The sequence below is a fragment of the Oryctolagus cuniculus genome, chromosome 15 (assembly GCF_051225735.1).
Source record: "Oryctolagus cuniculus isolate XC-2025 breed Fujian yellow rabbit chromosome 15, ASM5122573v1, whole genome shotgun sequence".
NCBI lineage: Eukaryota > Metazoa > Chordata > Mammalia > Lagomorpha > Leporidae > Oryctolagus > Oryctolagus cuniculus.
In genome coordinates, this window is record NC_142881.1 from 5,928,782 (window position 1) to 5,950,791 (window position 22,010).

General features: G+C 50.9%; 1 protein-coding gene and 1 long non-coding RNA gene across 5 annotated transcripts; one reads left to right on the forward strand and one right to left on the reverse strand.

The window, feature by feature from the left end:
• Positions 1-246: 246 nt before the first annotated feature.
• Positions 247-11,151, reverse strand: LOC100340350 (uncharacterized). Of its 3 annotated transcripts, none has more exons than XR_016221474.1 (3): positions 11,015-11,151; positions 8,071-8,299; positions 247-1,073 (listed from the first exon to the last, which is right to left on the reverse strand). It is a non-coding gene; the product is annotated as an uncharacterized LOC100340350 (long non-coding RNA). The 3 variants fall into 3 exon arrangements; XR_016221475.1 differs by having other exon boundaries at positions 8,071-8,303; positions 11,015-11,126; XR_016221473.1 differs by lacking the exon at positions 11,015-11,151 and adding an exon at positions 8,858-9,222 and having other exon boundaries at positions 8,071-8,303.
• On the forward strand, positions 1,100-13,322 carry TEX36 (testis expressed 36). 2 transcript variants are annotated; one of them, XM_002721238.6, is made up of 4 exons: positions 1,101-1,743; positions 8,464-8,595; positions 9,145-9,225; positions 12,861-13,322. In XM_002721238.6, exons 1-4 carry the CDS (start codon positions 1,693-1,695, stop codon positions 13,152-13,154), a joined length of 558 nt encoding a protein of 185 aa, XP_002721284.2. In that variant the 5' UTR covers positions 1,101-1,692; the 3' UTR covers positions 13,155-13,322. The 2 variants fall into 2 exon arrangements, with proteins under 2 accessions (XP_089169963.1, XP_002721284.2); XM_089313837.1 differs by lacking the exon at positions 9,145-9,225 and having other exon boundaries at positions 1,100-1,743.
• Positions 13,323-22,010: the final 8,688 nt, after the last annotated feature.

The window sequence follows — 22,010 nt, forward strand, 5'->3', positions numbered from 1 at the left end:
CTTTATTTATTTGAAAAACTGCTGTTTCACTCCCTGGAACCAGGTTGAAGTCAGGAGTCAGCAGCTTCTTCTGGGTCTCCCATGTGGGTACAAGGGTCCAGGGACTTGGGCCATCCTCCACTGCTTTCCTAGGCATATTAGCAGGAAGTGGAGCAGCTAGGACTCGAACCAACACCCATGTGGGATGCTGGTGCTGCAGGTGGCAGCTTAACCCACTATGCCACAGTGTCGGCCCCACCATGTGGCTTTTTTTTTTTTTAAGATTTATTTATTTATTTGAAAGTCAGAGTTACACACAGAGAGAGAAGGAGAGGCATAGAGAGAGGTCTTCCATCTGATGGTCCACTCCCCAAATGGCTGCAAAGGCCGGAGCTGTGCTGATCCAAAGCCAGGAGCCAGGTGCTTCTTCCTGGTCTCCCATGCGGGTACAGGGGCCCAAGGACTTAGGCCATCCTCTACTGCTTTCCCAGGCCATAGCAGAGAGCTGGATCTGAAGTAGAGCAGCTGGATCTCGAACCAGTGCCCATATGGGATGCCAGCGCTGCAGGCCAGGGCTTTAACCTACTGCGCCACAGCACCAGCCCCCTCTGTAGCTTTTGACATCACAGCTGCAAGAGGATGTACTTCTAGCATCACGTCCAGGAGCCTCTTTCTGGGGACCAGAGAAGGGCCATATGATTACCATAGCAACTCTGGCTAGAACATCCAAGGAGCTGAGTGGGAGATGATGGGGTTGAAGACACAATTTGTTAGCAAAAGAGAGTCAGACAGATCCTGTAGAAATGTGCTCTTATCTTTATAGGGAATCGCCAAGGGCATGGTTGAGCCAGTGCATTTAAAAGGAGGAGGAGGCAGAGAGTGCATTAGTGAGCAGAAGTGAGGCAGGACCGGCGTCCAGGCTCGGGGAGAGAGGCCAGATTCCAGGAGCAGCCTCGGGGAGGCCAGGTGGCCCCGGGAAAGACTCGGGAGTCTGGAGTCGTCCCACGACCTTGGCTTCAGTGCTGGTGCCCCACCCGTCGGCCGTGGGATCCTTGCTTCCTCGTTTGTCCTTGTTGCAGGTTGTCATGGAGAACCTGTAAGAGAAAAACACGTGGAAGTGCTCAGCACAGCACCTGCGCACAACGATGATTTCTGCATGTCTCTTCCTTGTGGCCTCTGTGCAGTACCAGGAAGAGGGAGCACCTGTGAGTCCCACAGTGGGGTCTGAGCTGGGACCGAGAAGCTGCCGCGTGAGGAGGTGGTAGGAGGTGTGGCTCCCGGACAAGATCAAGGTCATCCCCAGCCAGGGATGCAATTTACTTTTCTGAAAACAAAGGGGTTGGGACAGATGGTTGCCATGGGAACATCCACTCCAGTATTACTGGTTCAAGGGTTTAGAGGGTACAAAAAGGTTTGTCATTGCTCAACATAATCTTGTTCTCACCTGTCAGTCCTGATCCTGGGCTTGTTCGGCTGGGATGGAGGGGCCTCTGCCCCATGCCTTGGGACCATGCATGGACTCCCAGGAGGACTTGGAAGAGGCCCCACCCATTGTGATGTGCGCTCCGATTCCGTCAGCACAGTGGGCACTTGGCTTCCCCGCCTGGTGGGGGCTGAGACCTGGAGATCAGGGGCTCCCCAGGTGTGTAGAGCTTCTGACGCCTCGGAGAGGAGAGCGAGCCCACCCCAGCCCCCTGCGGCTTCCTGGAGACAATGGCCAAGGGGAGACGCTTCAACCCGCCCCTGGACGAGGACGGGAGATGGGTAAGAAAGATGGTGCCCGTTGGTGCTTTTCGGTCCACAGGCTTGAGGGCACAGAACTGAGTTCGGATGCTGCTGCCGGGCTTCTGCAGCGTGGCCTTGAGCAAACCCCTTCCAGGGCCTCCTCTGTGGGGCGGGACCCCCTGCATTCCTGGAGGACGGAAGGAAGCAGTGCTAGGGGCGTGTTCGGTGCACCGGAGCCATGTGGACGCTGGCCGGGGTGGTCGCTGCCTGCCCTCCTTTAGCTCTTGTTTCTCTGCCGACGCCCGGTGTTACTGGGGTGCTGTGGGCACCCCGTCTCCCCTGCTGGAGGGCTAGGCTCTTGGTCTTTTCTGTTCACGGGGGGATTCCCAGTGCCCGGAATTGGGTGGGGCACACAGGAGGCACTCCGTAAGTAGCTGTTGGAGGAATGAGTGCGTGAGGAACCCTAAACAGATCCCTGCTGCCTCACAATCTGACGTCCTCTGCCCAGCAGCCTGGGAAGGGCAGCGGCTGAGAAAGCTTCCCGCTCGTCTCCGTCTTTCAGGAACTTTCCCTTTCCAGCTCGAGGCTCTTCGCCACGCCTCTGTCTTTGGGTATTGCCTTCCAAGCCCGGCAGGGTGTGTCCCGCGCGTGGCTGTGTGGCCAGGCACTTCCCTTTGCTTGCTCTCGTGCACATCCCACAGGCTGACAAGTCCTCTCCCTTCCTGAATTTCCGCAGTTCATTCACACAAGGAAGGTCAAGGGGGACTCCCCCGGGGCAGACTGTAGCCTGCATCCTCCCTGACGCTCAGCGCGAGAGGCGAACGCAGACCGGCTGCCGGTGGCCTGTGCTGGGGCAGCAAGACGCAGAAAACTGCAACAATTTTTGTCTAGGGAGTGGACGTTTGGCCTACTGGTTAAGATGCTGATTAAGCCCTCAGGTCCCACCTGCGAATCTACCTGGGTTTGAGTCCCACTCCAGCTCCTAGCTTCAGCTTCCTGTTAACAGAGCTCCTGGGAGGCAGCGGCGATGGCTCAGGTCCTTGGTCCCTGCCACCCATGTGGGAGACCTGGGTTGAGTGCCCAGTTCCAGGCTTTAGCCCCGTCCAGTCCTGGCTGTTGCAAATATTTGGAGTGAGCCAGCAGATGGGATCTCTCTCTCTCTCTCTCTCTCCCTCTCCTTCTTCAAATAAGTAAATGAAAAATATTTTTTTTTTCCACAGGCAGAGTGGACAGTGAGAGAGAGAGACAGAGAGAAAGGTCTTCCTTTGTCGTTGGTTCACCCTCCAATGGCCGCCGCGGCCGGCGCGCTGTGGCCAGCGCACCGCGCTGATCCGATGGCAGGAGCCAGGTGCTTCTCCAGGTCTCCCATGGGGTGCAGGGCCCAAGCACTTGGGCCATTCTCCACTGCACTACCTGGCCATAGCAGAGAGCAGGCCTGGAAGAGGGGCAACCAGGACAGAATCCGGCGCCCCGACTGGGACTAGAACCTGGTGTGCCGGTGCCGCAAGGCAGAGGATTAGCCTAGTGAGCCACGGTGCCGGCCAAAAAATATTTTTAAAATTGTGTAAAGCAAGCACAGAAAGACCTTAGAAAATTTGGATTTGAAGATTTTAAAAAACTGAATATATTCACTTTAACAAAACCTCAGCTAAATAGCTTAGCCTTTCTAAGTCTCAGTTTCTTTACCTGTAAAATGGGGACACGGGGTACCAAGTTTAGAGTACCAGGGTAGGGATTAAGGAGATCATTCATTCAAAAGTGCTCAGAGTAAAGCAAGAGCTCACAGGACCCGTGCAGTACTTACAAAGTAAAACATACGTACACAAAGATTTTTAGCATACAAAGGTTTTCATTACTCAAAGATTTAAAGTAGTAGGTGGGAAATTAAACTAAAATATAGACACTAAATAAATAACATGTCTACACTGAAGTAGACATAAAATAAGAATTTGTAGCCAGTTGAAATGTACTTTGGAATAAGCGGGTAAGACTGGGAAATGAAGAGCACAAACTTGTATGCCACAGTGGCCCACGTGGTAGATACAGGGGCATCAGAGTTGAGTCCGAGTTCCCCGGCAGCCAAAGTAAAATGGGAAACAGGGTCAGATACGCACTGGAAATCGTCTGCAAATAGAAAAACATAAGCTTCTCAGACCAAGTGGCTTCCTGTCTTTCTATCACCTGTGTGTCACAATTGCATTTGACTGAGCCCCTGCGCCTTTGTGGGAGACCCGGAGGAAGCTCCTGGCTCCTGGCTTCAGATTGGCTCAGCTCTGGCCGTTGCGGCCATTTGGGGAGTGAACAGCAGATGGAAGACCTCTCTCTCTGTTTCTTCCTCTCTCTGTCTGTATTGCTACCTCTCAAATAAATAAATAAAATGTATATTTTTTAAAGCTAGCTGTCGCATCTTAATCATCTTATTTCTAAGATAAGAAACCAAGAGACTGGCATGGCTGCTCATAGAAGGCATCGGGGGTCCAGCCTCAGTCCAGCCTTGTGTTCTGCTAAGCTTAGTGTAGAGCCGTGCCCCCAGCCCAGGCTGGACCATGAGAGGAGTGCTGCCTCCACCCTGAGGGTTCCCTGGAATAAGACCCCTGTCTGGTCCGTGTACCCCTTTTCATTGAGCAAACAAAGCTTCCCCAGGAGCCCAGCCCCATCTGCTTCCGTCTCATTGGGCCACACGGCCAATTCAGCTGCAAGGGAGTGGGGGGGGGTATATTTTAAGCACCCCCACTGCCACTCCAAATGAAGTCGGGTCTGTCCTGAGGGGAAGGACAATGAGCATTTCGCGATGCAGCCAGCACAGGGTTTAGGTGGAGAGGAAGAGTCCCCCGGATGGGATGCGAGCCTAGGGCTGCAGCCTCCTGCGTCACCTGGAAGCAGATAGGTGCTGCTGGTGAGGTTTCCTAGGGTAACTTGCGGAGGAGTTGGGGAATTAAAGAGATCGCTGGCTTTGGGTCAGGGGAGGCCGCGTGGGAGGACGCGGTAGACTGCCGGTCGTTACAACCTTTACCTGGTAGAAGTGCCCGTCGTTACACCCTTGCTGCTTGGGACCCGGCTGCGGCCAGATGGGAAAAAGGCTTTTCCCACACATCTTCACCTTCCTGTTTAATATTTCAGTCACTGAGTGATGGAGCGCAGCAAAAATTTCATCGCCAACTAGTTAAAAAGCTATATTTCACGGTTACAATATCTAACAGAAGGGTTTATTTCACAGCTATCATGTTATAGCCATTAAATATATATTTTAAAGGAGTGAAATTAAAATGCTAGAGCCATTTTTTTTTTACAGCAATCTAGCCCATAGACTGGCAGAATACAAATGAGCTCAAGCTGGTTGTCCCCGAGCCGGGGAGAGCACCTCTCCTGGGGTCAGAGCGCCTCCCCACCCCGGCCTGCCTCCTCCAGGGAGCCGGATTGACCCAACGGCGCTGGGAGAAGGGCAAAGGGAGAAGTGTAGAGCCTGGGGCCCTCTGTGTTGTTCACATTTACCTTCAAAACATGACTGTGTAGGGGCAAGTGCTTGGCTCAGAGGCTGTCGGACACCAGCCCCATCAGAGTCCTCTGCTTCCGATCCAGCTTCCTGCTCACGCGCACCCTGAGAGGCACCAGGGATGGCTCAGGCAGCCTGGTCTCTGCCGCCCGCATGGAACGAGTTTTGGTTCTTGCCTTTGGCCTGGTCCAGTCCTGGCTGTTGAGGGAAATTGCGGAGGGAACCGGGGGATTGGATGGAAGATCTCTCTCTCTCTCTCTCTCCCTCTCTCTCTCTCTCTGTCTTTCATATAAAATTAAAATTAATAAATAGAAAATCTAAAATGTGTTTAAAAACTTATTTTAAAGGTTTATTTTATTTTTTATTAGAGACAGAGATCCATTTTCCATCTGCCAGTTCACTCCCCAGCCGAAGCCAGGAGCCAGGAACTCCATCCTCGTCTCCCACATGGGTGCAGAGGCCAAAGCACCTGGACCATCTTCTGTTGCTTTGCCAAGAGCCTCAGCAGGGAGCTGGGGTCAGAAGTGCGGCAGCAGCTGGGGCTCCAACCGCAGCCCATATGGGATGCTGGTGTGACAGGTGGTGGTTTAATCTGCTGCACCACAATGCTGGCCCCTGTTTAAACACGTTTTAAAAATAGAATGCAGAGTGGCTTAGAAATATATAGGCAGACCTTGACAGCTTCCCAGGGTGTGTCATTAAGTGAGGAATGATCCAGTGCTGGTGATGTACTGGGAATGCCCTGAGGAGTCATGCAAATTGATCACAAGGGCTTGGTGGTTCACATTTTTTAAAAAGATCTATTTTATTTTATTTGAAAGTCAGAGTGAGAGGGAGAGACAGAAAGAGAGAGAGAGAGAGAGAGAGAGAGAGAGAGAGAGCGCTCTTCCATCCACTGGTTCACTCCCTAAATGGCTGCAACGGCAGGGGCTGGGCCAGGCCAAAAGCCAGGAGCCAGGAGCCTCATCTGGGCCTCCCACGTGGGTGGAGGGGCCCAAGGACTTAGGCCATCTTCCATTGCTTTCCCAGGCGCATTTGCAGGAAGCTGGATTGGAAGTGGAGCAGCCGGGACGTGAACCGGTGCCCAGTGGGATGCTGGCACTGCGGCACTCAGCCCGTTACACAACAACGTCGGCCCCAGTGGCTCACATTGTCAGCTGGGGTGGCAGTTGGGGGATAACAAGAAGGGGAGGGAGAAGACAACCAGAGTTACTATTAAATTTCTAGAAGTCAGTTCATAAAAATGATCTTATCCATGCACAATCACAGGGACGCAGCAGGGTGCACATTCGTGCAGCGAGGACGGCCACCCAGGGGTTAAGGAGAAAGAGGGCTGAGACTCTGGGGGAGTTTTACTTCCTTCCCCAAGTTTTCCTCTGTGGTTTGAGTTTTTAAAAGCGGGAATATGTATTACAGCTCTAACAAGAAACAAACACTTATTTTTTTTTATTGTGGAAGAAAAGACAACATGGCAAACACACTCCAAATGGCGCAAAGCCGCGGGGGATGGTCTTCCTCCGTCCAGGCCCCCTCCCTGGAGGCCGGGGCCGCTTCCTGCCGCCCTTGCAGGGTCCACGCCACAAAGCCTGGAGGTTTCCTTCCCCCAGCTCCGTTCCACCCTCCCCGTTCCCAGGCAGCCCTTCAAACGCCTTTAACGGGAGCGCCGCCACTTGAATGCGTGCCTGTAAATTATGTATTATTTTATGTGCATGGATTACTTATTTACATGAATACCACTGGGCTATAGATCTTACTCTCTTTCTTCCTCTTTTTCCCACTCAGCGCTGCACTGAAAAGATGCACCCGTGGCCATGTGGCTTCCAGCCCGCTGACTCTCCCGGCTACAGGGAATGCCTCCCCCAGCCCCCATGTGTATAGCATGAGCGCCTCACCTTGTCACAGGCATGGTAACTGGCTAGTGCCACTTAGGAGGACATTACTCAAAGGCCACCTGAGTATACAGCTCCACTGTGGCTGGAGGAGGAATGGAGAGAGAGAGGATTGAAACGCGGGCCAAGGTCAAAGACTCCAAGTGAGAAGGAAGGGGACCGGCCTGAGGCCTGGCCGTAGGTTTAGGGGTGAGGGAGGAGACGGCTGTGAACAGCAGCTTTGCACACTCTCTGGGGGCCTGCGGTTTCTCCTCGAATCAGGTCTTCCTCATCAGGGAGAGTTATCATTTCCCTTTTACAGCTAAAGAGACCGAGGTAGGCTTTCCAGATGAGGCTCACCCAGTGGGAGAGGAGGCTGGCGCTGGGCTCGGGAGCTCTGAATTGAAAGCTTGGATCCCAACCACTGTGTGATGCCTCTCTCCCTGTCCCCTTGTGGGAATGTTCTCCCAGGGACAGTCAGGCCTTGTCTTGCTTGTCTATGCCTGGAGATCCCTGTTTCCAAGGCCATTTTGTTGGGGTGTCTTTTGAGAGGTGCCATTCAATACAGTTGGGGTGAGCTGCGGAGGCCATGCAGGGCCAGCCATCGCTCCCTGCAGGAGGGGAGGGCTCAGGCCGGGCTGCTCGCTGTCCCCTGAGGGGACTCCTCGGTGAGCACAGCTGCTCCTCCAAGCCTCGCCTCTCTGGGGGAATCCCAGGTACCCATCCCATGACGAATCGGTTTGTGTGCACACAGCCGGCTCCCTCGCCCCAGCGCATGTCCAGAGCGCCTGTGGGGTGGGCTGAGGCCCTGGTCTGGACTACCTCGCTCTGCCCAGTCCTTTTTCCTTGTGTAGCGAGAACCCAGGGCACCCCCGAATAATCTCTCTTGGTCCCACTTTCCCCCTCCATACCTTTCTGCCCTCTCCTTCCCCCTCCTAGGCCTCTCCCTTTCCCCACCTTTCCTTTCCGGTGGGCCCCCCTCCTCCCCTGCCCCTGTGTACTCACAGTCTGACCCTGTGACCCGGGCTGGATCCTCGGCCTGGACCCCGAGGTCCCTGAGCAGAAGGAAGCCATCAGACGTCACCTCTGCCGTCTCCGTCTGTCCACGCACGCACTCTCCGATGGCCTTGTCTTCCTCCCCAGGCCTTGAACCGTTTCCAGCTCCAGGCTGCGGGGGTGGGCCCCGTAACTGGAAACAACCGGCCGTGGTGGCTCTGGGCCATGACGGGGGTTTCTGCCTTGGAAGGAATATTCGAAAATTACAAAAAATTATGCCATTTCCATTGCATGCCAGAAGCACCCAAATTGCATTTTAATCCCTTTATGGAGGAAGCCCTGATACTTGGCTTATAGACGCACGTGCGTCTGGTTTTAATCAAGGCCGGTGCTGTTTTCCAGTTCCCTCACGTCGGACTCATGCAGAAGACCCCGGAATCCATCACACGAGCTACGTTAAAGGAGCCCCTTTGTGCCCAGGCGGCTCGGCAGGTGGAGGGGAGGCTGCCGCCCATCTACAAGGTCCGGGAGAAGGTGAGTCCCGGGCTCTGCCCGAGTTCCCTGCCCCTCTGCACTCTGCAGGTGGCACTCTCAGCATTTCCAGCCAATTCTCCCCACCAGGACCTGTTCGTCTTCCAGCCCTGGACCCTGCAGGCCAGTGCTGTCCCCAGCTCAAGCCCCCAGCTCTGCACAGCGGAGCTGCTCCTGGTCAGACTCCTTTGTAAATGGCACCATGCGCAGCCCCCTCCCCGGCCCCTCCAGGGGTGTGCCAGGGAAACCGGCGTTGACCGCACACCTGCCAGGCTGAGCCTGCGGCCCTGGCCTTGGGCTTCTGGGGTCCTGTTGGTTGGATGAAGAAGCAGGCTGACCCGGCCCAGCAGTCCTCTCCAGCATCTGGGTTATGAGGCTGTTTACTGTTCCGTCCTCGCCTCCAAACGGGGCATTTTGAAAGGCGGCGCGGCTGACTTTCAGACAGTTGGCGTGGCCACCTGCGTGGTCACGTCCTGCGCTGTGTGCTCCAGCACTGGGCTGCATGTGGCGGCTTCCTCTGGGCTCCTGACGTAGCCTTTTCATCTCTTCCAGCAAGCAACAAACAACAGCTTCCCCTTCTCCATGCACGACAACCGGCACATTTTTGAGAATTCCGGAAACTACCTTGACTCCGTGAGTGTTTCTCTCTGAATAAAGTGGGGGTGGGGGAGCAGCATCAGGGCCTTGGCTTTCTGAGATGGGGTGAAGACAGAGGGCTGACCCCAAAACTGGATCAAGGTCAAAACAGAGCGAAGTCTGGGACAAGACTCCTAACAGTTTCCAGAGAAAGCACTCCAAGCTCCGGAAGTCCTGTGCAGCTCTCCAAGTCTGCCCAGCCTCCGTGTGGGTTTGCGTGGATGTCAGGGGCCTTTCTATGACTTTCTCTTCTGTGAGCTTTCTTGTGAAGACCTGTTGTGGAGGAAGGGTCTCTGGATGGCAGAGCCAGGACCTCGGAGGAAGGGCTAGGCTGGGGGGATTTTAGGTAGGACAGGAATTCTGAAAAACTGCCTTTGTCTGGAGGCGGCAAGTTCCCTGTCACTGGAGAATATCAACTCTGCTGGCTCTCGTTAGCATGCACAGCATTGTGCAGTAGGAACCTAATGCAAGCTGCAAAAGGGATTTAAAATGTTCTAGTGGCCACACTAAGTAAAACTAATCTAGCAATCAAATAGTCACCCAAATTATCAATTCAACAAGTAATCAATATAAAAATTATCAATGAGATCTTCTGTGTTCCTCTTTCCAAACTAAATCTTCAAAATTCAGTCTGGAGTCTGCTTTTTGCCAAAGTAGCTAACACACCACCCAGGATACCGCATCCCATACCAGCGCCTGGGCCAGGCTCCAGCTGTGCCCTGGATTCCAGCTTCCTGCTAACCTGCACCCCGGGCAGCAGCAGGTGGTAGCTCAGGTAGTTGAGTCCCTGCTCCCCGTGTGGGAGACTTGGATAGAGTTCTTGGCTCCTGAATTTGGCTTTGCCCAGCCCTAACTCTAGATGAGAAATCTCTTTAAATACTTTTTTTTTTTTTTTTGGACAGGCAGAGTGGACAGTGAGAGAGAGAGACAGGGAGAAAGGTCTTCCTTTACCGTTGGTTCACCCTCCAATGGCCGCTGCGGCAGGCACACCACGCTGATCAGAAGCCAGGAGCCAGGTGGTTCTCCTGGTCTCCCATGCGGGTGCAGGGCCCAAGCACTTGGGCCATCCTCCACTGCACTCCTGGGCCACAGCAGAGAGATGGCCTGGAAGAGGGGCAACCGGGACAGAATCCAGCACCCTGACTGGGACTAGAACCCGGTATGCCAGCCACAGGCGGAGGATTAGCCTATTGAGCTGCGGCGCCGGCCTAAATACTTTTTTAAAGAAAATCCAGTTTGTATTTTACTCTCATATCCATCTCAATTTGAATGACCCCTATATCCAGTGTTCAATAACTGTGGGCAAATCAGCTATGGGGTGGCCTCTCTCGGGGTGAGGGGCAACCAGCAGAGCTCTGAGGATCCGGAAGCCTGGAAGTCTGTGGTTATGACGATGATGATGATAGCAGTAACCCCCATCAATCAGGAAGTGTTTGCTCTTGACCAATATTTTGTGCTATTATCTCATTTAATCCTACAACAACCCATGGGTGAATTGCTCCTATCACCCCCACTTCAGAGAAGAGGAAGCTGAGAATTAGTAAAATCCAACACCTGGCCCCTGCTGCCCTTTCCAACAGGCTGCAAGGCCGTAACGAAATCAAAGAGGCTCCCCCTGAAAACCAGTTTGCCTCCGACGAGTGTTGAATATAGAACCACAGTGTCCGCCCAGCCTGTCTCTCAAATGCAAGGTGCAGTGCTGGTTTCTAAGCGACCAAAGTAACCTACGTCCTTTAAGAGGCTCAAATGACACAGAATTACGTAAAATGAAACATAAGATTCGCACCCTCGTTTTCCGTCCTTGCGATCTCACATTGGCGAGTCGTTCCTGAGGATGGCCGGGTGAGTGCCGCCCGAGAAGTTCCGCCACTCACACGCACATGTAAATGTGTATCATGATGGCGACACAAGCGGGACCATGCCACGCCTCTTTGACCAGGGTCATGGCAGTGTCCTAGGAAGCACGGGAGGCTGGCTCAGCAATAGTTGAGCTAACACTTGTATTTCCAGTTTAGCAAAGGTTAGATAACGTTTCCCGGGAAATGTCCTGGGTTTGGTGTCTACGTTAGAGGCATTTTTGTACACCTTTCTTAGTTCTCTCTCAATTAATCCATATAAAATTTCTGCCTCTTTTGGGGTAGATTTACCTCATATGTGTTTGCCCCAAATTTGTCTAATTCTTTTCAAATTTACTGGCATGGTATCTCTCAGAATACTTTATCTTGTTTTCCTTTAGCTCTTTTTTTCTTTTTTCAATTGAATGCTTAGTTCATATCCTTGCAATTGTTTTTGTTAATGAACTCATTAAAACCATATTCTTCAGATTGGTTTTCTTTCCCAAAGGTATCTCTAATTAAGGTCTTATTATTTGCTTCCAAATAGTATATGATTTAATTTTTAATTTCCTTTTTTTAAACAAAAAGTTTAAAATGTTTTGAACTTCCTATACTGTTAGAAGTTGTAAAGATCATCTATCTGTCCTAATATCTAGTTTTATGGGTTATAGTAACTTTTATTTCTTTCTTTCTCTTTTTCTCTTTCTTTTTCTTTTTAAAGAGTTATCTATTTATTTCAAAAGCCATAGCGACAGAGAGAGGGAGGGACACCCACAGAGAGAGCTCTTCCATCCCCTGTTTCATTCCCCGGATGGCTACAACAGCAAGTGCTGGGCCAGGCTGAAACCAGGAGCCAGGAGCTTCATCTGGGCCTCCTACATGGGGGGCGGGCCCAGACCCTTGAGCTGTCCTCCTCTGCTTTTCCCAGGTCATTAGCAGGGAGCTGGATGGGACTTGGAGCAGTGGGGATGCCGGCGATGCAGGTGGCGGCTTTGCCCGCTAGGCCACAGTGCCAGCTCCCTAGAGTAACTTTTTTGAATGTGATCTGTGAGTTCTACTTCTTGAATTGTAAAGATTTGTTGTCCTTTTATACGAATAGTTTTAACACTGTTTCATGAATCTTTAAAAAGGTTATGGGGTCATGGTTCTGGCCTGGCAGTTGAGTCCACATCCCACATCAGAACACCCGGATTAGAACCTGGCTGCTGCTCTTGCCTCTGGCTTCCTGCTGACGCAGACGCTGGGGGGCAGTGGCGATGGCTAAAGTGATTGGCTTCCTGCCACCCACATGAGAGACCTGGATTGAGTTCCTGGCCGGGAGACAGGACTTTGTTCCGAGTCTCCCACGTGGGTGCAGAGCCCCAAGCACTTGAACCATCTTCCACTGCTTTCCCAGGCCATTAGCAGGGAGCCGGAATGGAAATGGAGCAACTGGGACTTGAACAGGCACTGATTTGGGATGTTGGTACCGTAGACAGCAGCTTGACCCTCTGCACGGTAGAGCCGGCCCCTAATGCCATATCTTTCTGCATACAATCCATGGCTGTTTTATTTTCTCGGTGGTGTTTGCCATTTGTCGGCATGGAATGGCTGCCTTGGTGTGCTCACTGCTCTCGGCCTCTGAGCTGGCCCCCAGCACGCTGTGAGCATCAAGTTCGAGCCTTCAGCAACTTGTCACTAGAGATCCTGGAAGGGAGCATTAAAACGTGTCCGTGTCGTGTCACTGGTTTCCATAAAGACCTCGGAACTTGGGATGTTGACCATTTCCCCTCTAACCTCCTCCCTGTTCTTCCCCAGGGCCTGGGACGGAAGAAGATCTCCCCAGATAAAAGGCAACATGTTTCTAGAAATTTCAATCTTTGGGCGAGCGACTACGTTCCATCTTGTCTCGATGGCTTTTCAAACAACCAGATATCCTACGTGTACAAGGAGGCCAGGGTGGACCCGCGGTTCAGGCGCTTTCCCAGATGTTACGCAGAGGTCTGGAGCACCTGCCGATTTATTCCTGAGCACAGCTACCCAAAGGTTTTGAGAAAGAAACCAAAAGTAAGGTTTGCTGTCCACCAAAATATTGTTCTCCTGGAGCCATGATCCTCCCAAAAGACTCTTCTGGGTTTTGTAGCACTGGAATTTCTCCAGACACTAAGAGCGTTTACTTCCTGGCCCAGCACTGCCATTTAATCTCTGAAATACTTTTATGATTTTAGTAAGGTCGAAAAATCTCTCAAATCCTTATAAAATAAATATGTGTGCAATGACACATGTGTGTAAATGCACCTTTAAGATTGCTATATTTGCTTTTGGGGGACTTTTAAAAACCTCATATTTCATATATGGAGATATTTTTATTTTGAAGTTTCAAATACAGGAAAGCAAAAGTTCCTCATCTCCTACCCTTATCCTGTCCGCTCACTACTTGTTTTTGTTCTCAGTGTTTACAGTCATGTATGTGTGCATAAATACAGAAAGTTTTGAATAAGAATTATGTCACACAGTAACAACATTCTATAACTTCCTCTTGATGTTTAATAATGTATCTTTTAGTTTTACATTGTCAGAATGAATAGACTGATTAAAAAAAAAAAACTGTTAAATCGTGTTTCCAGATACAGATACATCTTACTTCAAAGACTAGCTGCTGGGACAGCGTTGTGGTGCGGTGGGTTAGACTGATTGTGGTGCAGTGGGCTAGACCGCGGCCTGTGACTCTGGCACCCCAATGCTGGCGTTCCACATCTGAGCGCTGGTTCCAGTCCTGACTGCTCCCCTTCTAGTCCGGCCGTGTTCCAGTGCTCCTGAGAAGGCGGTGGAGGATGGTCCGGGTGCTTGGGCTCCTGCCACCCATGTGGGAGACCTTGATGGAATCTTGGCTCCTGGCTTCAGCCTGGGCCTGCCCTGGATATTGTGGCCATTTGGGGGAGTGAATCTCTCTCTCTCTCTCTCTCTCTCTCTCTCTCTCTCAACTTCTCTCTTTGTTGCTTTGTTTTTCAAATAAATAAGTAAATTTTTAAAGAAAATCATCTTCTTCTAAGGGGCATTTGTTTCTAATTTCTAAAAAAGATTTATTTATTTATTTGAGAGGTAGAGTTTCAGACAGTAAGAGGGAGAGACAAAGAAAGAAGTCTTCCACCCACTGGTTCACTCCCCAAATGGCTGCAACAGCCAGAGCTAGGCTGATAGGAAGCCAGGAGCCGGGAGCTTCTTCCAGGTCTCCTATGTGGGTGCAGGGGCCCAAGGACCTGGGCCATCTTCCACTGTTTTCCCAGGCCATAGCAGAGAGCTGGATTGGAAGTGGAGCAGCCGGGACTTGAACCAGTGCCCATATGGGATGTCAACACTGCAGGTGGAGGCTATACCCACTTCTAATTTTTTGCTGTCCAGCCTGGTGCTGTACAGTGAGTCCGATCGGCCTCTCCGGGCGTGTGTTTGCGTGCGGCTCTGGCGCACACTGGAAAGGCAGCTGGTTAGTGCTGGGTTGGGCAGCGTGTTCCGCTCCAGTATTAATGACTGACCCTCCTGTGTCACTCTTGGACACTTAAGGCCAGGAAAGGACAAAAAAAGGTGTCCTGTTATTCTCTTCCCTGGCGTTTCTCTAAGTACTGGCGAGCTTGGCTATCTTTTCATTCCATTTCCCATGACCTTTTGGAAGTACCCATGTATGTGGTCACTTGGCTACATTTCTAATAAATAAATAAATATTCTAATAAAAATAAAGTTTCAATAAGCTTTCAGTGAGTCTCTTCTGGATTTCTGTGCAAATAACCATTAGCGAATGGAGAACCCTACGTCATTTCTAAGACTTGCATCCCCTGGTCCTCTGTGCACTGGCCAGATCCGCAGGTATAAAGGCGTAGTCCAGGAATCTGGATGCTGGTGCAGGTGTCAGACAAATGAGCTCACACTCTGTTACCCAGGGGCTTTGTCTTAAGCCCCTACTATATTTTTCTGATGTGTATGTACATGGGGACATTTTTAAAGAAGACAAAATTCAGTGAAAAAGGATTTTCCTCACTTCCCTGATTCTGTCTTCATTTTCTCTCCCCTGAATAACTGTCTTGACACATTTTGTGCGTGTCCTTCTTCAGGTAGCTGGGCACAGAACACGTAGAATCCCTCTCTCTCTCCCTCTCTCTCTCCCTCTCCCGTTCTCCTCTCTCTCTCCCTCTCTCTCTGTCCCTCTCCTGTTCCTCTCTCCCTCTCTGTCCCCCACCCCTTCCTCCCCGCCCCCATGTCCCTCTCTCCGCCCCCAATTCCTTCCCCACAGAGGACACTTACAAATGTGTCTGGGGAGTGATTCTGCGTGGGCCCTCACTGTCCCAGTTCCTTGTTTAAGAGCGTGGCTCCTGGTGTTTTATCACATGGGTGTGCCACACAGTTTCTGGAGTCCTTTGAGGGTCATTTGTCAGGCCCTTTCCTATTACAAACAGTCTGAAATAAACATCTTTAATGATAAATATTCACACTGAGCTATGAGCACTTCTATGTGGCCAGCTCAAGAAAACAAACCTGTCCAATTAAAGAGGATGTGGATTTTAAATTCACTTTGTTATTTTTTCTGAAAGAGGCTGTGCCCGCGCTCATACTCTCACTAATACTTCAGGTACAGACACACCTGCTCACTCATGCCCTTGCATTATCGAACTTCACATTTTCCAAGAAGTCCGAAAATGCCATTCTGTTGGAATTTGCGATGCTTCCATTGTGCGTGTCTGCATAGCTATTGGAAAGCCATTTGTACCTTTTTTTTTTTTCAGCTGTGAACTGTCTCTTTCACTAATTTTTCTATTGGTTTGTTTGTGGTATTTAATCATTTGCACTGTTTTGTATATGTGAAGGTATATTTCAGCTAATGGACTATTTCACAGAGAGATTTTAAGTTTACAGAAACGCAAAGTGACAAGTAGAATTCTCATATGCCTACTCTCCCATAATTTCCCCCATAACTGACATCTTGCTTTGGTTATTGGAGTGATTCTTACCATCTTTCAGCCCTGCATATGTTTCTGGAGTAAAAGGAACAAATCTTTTATTCAGTGGCTTCTGGCTTCCATGCCTTGCTCAAGCCTTCCTTTGTTTGAGATTCGCGAGTAGTTCTAAGACTTCATGTTGTAATCCTTGCTTTTTATGTATGTTAGGAGGCTGCATGACAGCTGTCAATGTGTTGGCATTTATCGAAAGGATCTTACACATTCTCTACGTGAATCTGTTAATGCAATAAGTATATTAATGAATTTTCCACTCTTTTAGATTTAACAATTTTCAAATTTTACCATGTTTGCTTCGTATGTAAAATTACATGCATGCACACACATAGCCTTTTTAAAAAAGCAGGGTGGGTGTGTTAATATCACACAACGTGGAGTTCGTGACAAGGATCATAAAATGAGAAGAGGGGTCTGCTGTTACATAGAGGGCCCCGCAGAGAACTTCTGGTGTCCTGGGACAAACTGGAGGTGGCTGCGGCGTCTCCTGACAGATTCCATCTTCTGACAGATTCCAGACTTGATATGCAAATGTGGTACCTCTGCCTGTTTGTTTCTGAACTTTCGCTTCCCGGCCCAGCTTCGACTGGAGGCAGCTTTTTTCTTCCCTCCACTCACCACAAAAGCTCCCGGAGCAGGTGCGTTCTCAGGGGCAGATCCTGGAACAGCTTCTTCTTTTTCTTCTCTTTCAGTCCTGCACAGCGTTGACTTATGGCAATGGTCACGTGCTCATCGTCCATATTCGTAGAGTTCAGTGCAGTTTCCATACACAGGCGCGTGGTGTAATAAGCAAGCCAGGGAGAGCAGCTGGTCCAGCCCCAGACGTTTATCTTCTCTTTGTGGTGAGGACATTAAAAGCCTCTTCCGCCTCCGCTGAACCCGGGAACGCACGGCTGGGAGCCGCGCAGGACACCGGGTGGGATCCTTCCTCTGCAGCCGCACCTTGCACCTGCACACTAGTGTCTGCCCTTCCCGCTTCCCCTCATTTGAAAATCTTTTCTATTTCCTTTATGGATCTTGGGGGCTGAAAGGTACTTGTCTTTCTCTTTTTTCTACTCTTGTTCATTTTTATCTTTAGAGGAAAATATTTGTTTTATATAGGGTTTTTTTTTTCATGTTTAATATCATTATTCCCTTCGAGGCTGTGGACTCCTGCCTCGTCCCACCCTCTGACATGCCCATGTGGTCCTCGGGCTGCTGCTGTCTCCAGCACTCCACAATATTGTTGCTCTTCTTTCGATCTCATCAATTTATGCGTCACGTTTGCCGATTCCATTCTTGGGCTTACAGAGATTTTCTTTTTCTAGCTACTCAAGGTTGAAAGTGTAACTCAATTACTTTCCGTCTTTCCTGTTTACTTTGTAAATGGAATTAAGCCTACTTCTTGCCGATAGCACTTTGTGTATATATACACATCCCAGGCTGGTGCTTACTTTTAAACAGCTTGTTTTCTTTGCTGGCGCAAGAACTGTTAAGAAGTGCATTTTAAAATTCATTCTTTCCTTGTCATTTTTTGTTGCCAATGTTTTCTGCATTGTGGTCAGTGATTAAAAAAAAAAGATTTGCTTGAATCCTGGTTACTGAAAATTTGAAAATATTCTTTTGGTTTAATACCCAGTCAATTTCCTTGGCTGATCTATGTATATTTGTGAAGGATGTGCAATCTCCCTTCTAAATCACTTAGTTTTTTTCCCGAAAATATCTACAGGGTCGTAGAAAGTTGTAAAAAAAATTACACAGAGGGCATAACGGCAGGGAAACCGCACACCCGCGTGCTATTGCTGTTTAACAAGCGACTGCAAATGGGGTGACCCAGAGCCGCGCTGTTTTTAGCTGACTACAGGTCTGATGTCGGGGTGCAGCCTCTGCTCGGGGCCTCACGGGCTGACAGCAGCGTGTTCAGCTGGCTTCATGCTCACCTGGGCCTGCTGTCCACTTCCAGCCTTGCTGGTTGTGGCAGAGTCCAGGTCCTTGTGGCTGGAGGACAGCCAGATGGCCGCATTCCAGGCGTGCGGCCCCTGTGCCTCCAGGGCCAGCAGGGGTTGGGGTTGGGGCCCCTCTCATATTTTGCAGTCTCTCTCCCCAGCATGTGTTCAGTCCCTTTTATAAGGGGTCACATGCTGAGGGCTGACCCACCCAGTGTAATCTGCATATGATAAGAGCTATGGATTTGGGGCCTGAATACATCTGGACAGTGGACTTCGCTGAGCAGTGCAGCAGTGTGACGCAGGTCCGGCCCACCGTGAACATCGCCACCAGGGAACGTGCAGTGGCTCTGCACAGGCCTTGTTCGGATTTTACCCATTCTACACGCACTGTGTGTGTGGGGTTTGCTCCTCTGGCCACAGACTTATCCTGGAGTCCTTCTGGTCTGTGAATCTGCTAATCAAGGCTGACATTTCCAAGATATGAAAACGCATGAACTGCGTGGGGTGTCACTGTCAGGATCTGTGTCTTGTAATTTCCAATTTTGTGTTTTTGCTGTGGAAATTTTTCTCCAATTACTTTTTTGATTACTTTCTGCCCTTCATTCTTTCCTTTTCTTCTAGAAGTCTCCTTGCATGGAGACCGACACGTCTGGCCTTCCGTCTTCCTTTATGTTTCCATCAGCTCGTCTGCTCGCGCTGGTTTCCTAGGGGGAATCCCTGGACTTCAGCGTCCAGCACACCACATGACCATCGATGGTCCATTCTGCTTTCTCAGTCTACCGAGGTCTTCCTGTCTCCAAACATCACTTTCATGTCCAAGGTCACCATCTGGCTTTTGTTTGGGGGTGCAATGATCAGTTCTGTCTGACACCAACTTTGCTTGCTCCCATGCCTTGCTACTCTCCTCCATCACCCTGCTTCCCGAGACACTGCCAAGTCTGTCTGGCCTTGCGGCAGAGTGCGAGCAGCGCGCGGCTCTGGGCTCGATGCTCCTGTGGCCTCCCGAGGGTGGCTGGTAACTCCCCTGCGAGCCGTGTGTGTGGGACGGGGGGTTGGGAGGCTGGGTGAGAGGCAGGAGGGGCTGCCCAGTGTGGGCACCAGCTCCTTCTTCAGGGAGGGGCTCCCAGGCTGCCTGTTGCTACTTTCCTGGCACCCGGTCCTGCCGCCGCCTTCCAACAATCGCTCTGCCACTGCCTTGGACCCAGCTCACTGCTTGACACTGGGGATGAGAGGAGGACCCACCCTGGCAGGGAACGTCTCTAAATAACCCAACCAGATACCCTGGGCTCCCTCTCTTCCCAAATTCACTCCCTCCACTCAACACCCTGGGAGCAAACCTGAACACATTTGCCACACATCTGACCTGTGCGTCACGGGCCCCTACCTGTCACCTGTCACTTGGAACATCAGGATCACTCAGTGTAGACAGAGGGGATCCGCAAGTCCACACAGTGGGAAACGCACAAGCCAGGGGGTTCAGTTCCCGCCGCACCTCACCACCTCCCAAGGACTTCTTGTCCGAGGTCTGCCTGGGTTTGTGAAATCAGAGATCCCCGCATGTTTGCGAGCGGCCACTCGTCCACTCGTCCACTCGTCCACTCGTCGCCTCAGCCAGCCCCAGTTTTTCTCCTCAATCTCAGCAGAGCTTCAGCGTAGAACAGGGAAGGAATAGCTTTATGTTTTAAAGTATTTACTTATTTATTTTGAAAGTCAGGGCTAGAGAGACAGGGAGATCTCCCATCCTCTACTCCATCCTCTGCTTCCCCTGATGGCCGCAATGGTCAGTGCTGGGCCAGGCTGAAGCCAGGAGCCAGAAACTCCAACTGGGTGTCCCTTGTGGGTGCAGGGGTCCAAGCACTTGGACCATCTTCCACTGCTTTTTCAGGACACTAGCAGAGAGCCAGGTCGGAAGTGAAGCAGCCAGGACTTGAATCAGCATCCGGCATTGCAGATGGCAGCCTAACCCACTGCACCACAACGCCGCCCCAGGACTGGGCACTTTAATGGAGGTGTAGGTCTGGGGACACCAGCGTAGAAGCCCCAAATATAAGCAATCATTTTATGAAAATAAAATCTTTAACAGGTTGGCACCCTGTCAATGAGTTGCCCTTGTTGGCTCTCTGTTTGAGCATGTTGCTTTGAACAGAGGAGTAAACAAGCCGCCAGTGCAAGTGACCCCCACTTACTAATCAATTACATGCAGGTGTTTATAGATTTTGTCTTCTGTTGTAATGAATTCGACTTGGACTTTTGCCATCCTGGAAAGAAATGACTTAGAGCAGCTGACGGCTTAGTAATGAGGTTTTGGAGAGGCGCTGCCTAGTGTCCCTTCTAGAATAACACCGGGAAGCGTTGGTTGCTTACTGTACATGTAGGAGGTCCCTGCCTAACTACTGAGTCGCTAATACACGTTTGCAGAAATCGTATCCAAAGGCTCCCAGAAACACGGTTGAAAGAGCAGAGTGATGATTTCCGAGAGGGAACCAGCTCCTAAATGCTGTCTATTTTTAGACAGAGAAGCAGCTTCCATGTGGTCTGTTTTGACATTCACGACTGTGATTTAGATTGCCTTGCGCCTTCTTTTTGTTTGGAGCATCTCGTGGCTGTCTTTAGTTCTGGGGACGCATCTCCTGCCACTGCTGACCCGACAGCCGTTCCAGGACAATGTCCACGCTGCAGTTTGCTGGCCGGTGGTGACTCCCAAGTTCGGAACTGGGACATTTCACCCCATTCAACTTGGTTTTTTCAACCCCAGAATTGATCCCATATTGAGGATTCGTGGGGGGAGGGGGGAGATGGCTATGGGGGAGGAAGGCCTTGAAATGATAATCTAAGTATAGGCTTCCCATATGTTCTGCAGAGTTCGGGAAGAATCCATGCTGTTATGGTAACACCCCAAGAACCATAAAACAAGCAAGCAGAATCAATTTTCTTCTCTGGGCTCTTTGCTGCCACCCACAATCTTTGGTGCTAGCATGGTGGTGGGAGCCAGGGATGTGAGGGGAACCCCCTTAGCTCTGCACTGGGCTTTGAGGCTTGGTGGAGACCCTGCCTTCCAGGCCTGCTCTCGGGGCAGCCACTGTGCTCCTTCACACTGTGCGTGACACGTCGTATGCTGCCTTTATGAGTACCCATCGCAACAAATGAAACCTCTCATGTACCACACAGTGTTGAAGAAAACAGGTTACAGATGCACCGACACGAAACCCCAATTACTTCACGACCAATCAGTGCCGTCAGAGCTTGACTCGCTGGGTCAACGCCATGACCACGACTGTAACTCAGATGCTTGATGACGGTGCTAGGAAGTTGTTGGATTACTTGGGTGCAGCGTGTGAGTTCTGCAGAGTAACCAAAAGAGCCCCAAATGCTACACTGTCTCCTAACAGAAGTCCCACTGATTTGCAAGTCCTTACGTTGGGTCATACAGGCGCAAGAGCGCCAATCCTATCTTCTTCCCTTCTCCTCTTCCTGCCCAAACAGGAGCTCATGCCTGAATGGCCAGCCCCAAGGACGACGGTTTCTACACACCTGCTCACTGACGGGCCAGCCTCGTTGGCAGAGGAACGCCTCTGCTCCCAGCAGAGAGAACAGCTCTGCTCATGGTCCACACTCCACGCTGCCGTGCTGTGAGTGATCCCAGCCGAGTTCAGCCTTCTCCGCTGGGGAACACATCTTAAATATTCTCTCTGCTGTTGATGATTTTACAATAAAGCCATCCTACGTGCTCTTCTGCTATTGATGATTTTTGTCTGGGATTCCATGACTGGTATCAGCCGTGAGTGGCATGGCCAGTCCACCTCTAACAAATACCACTGGGGCTTCAAAAGAGGGTGCAGAGGCCTCGGCGTAATCCTACAGGAGTCTCCCTGTTCCTCAGGAGGAAATGTTCTACTGCAAGCAAGGCCTGGTATCCGAGACCTCCCAGGTCTTAAAGAGAAGCAGTTGCGGAGGAGGGCACTTTGCGTAGCGATTACGACACCGCTTTGGATGCCTGCATCCCATATCACGTGCCTGGGTTCAAGCCCTGGTCCTGC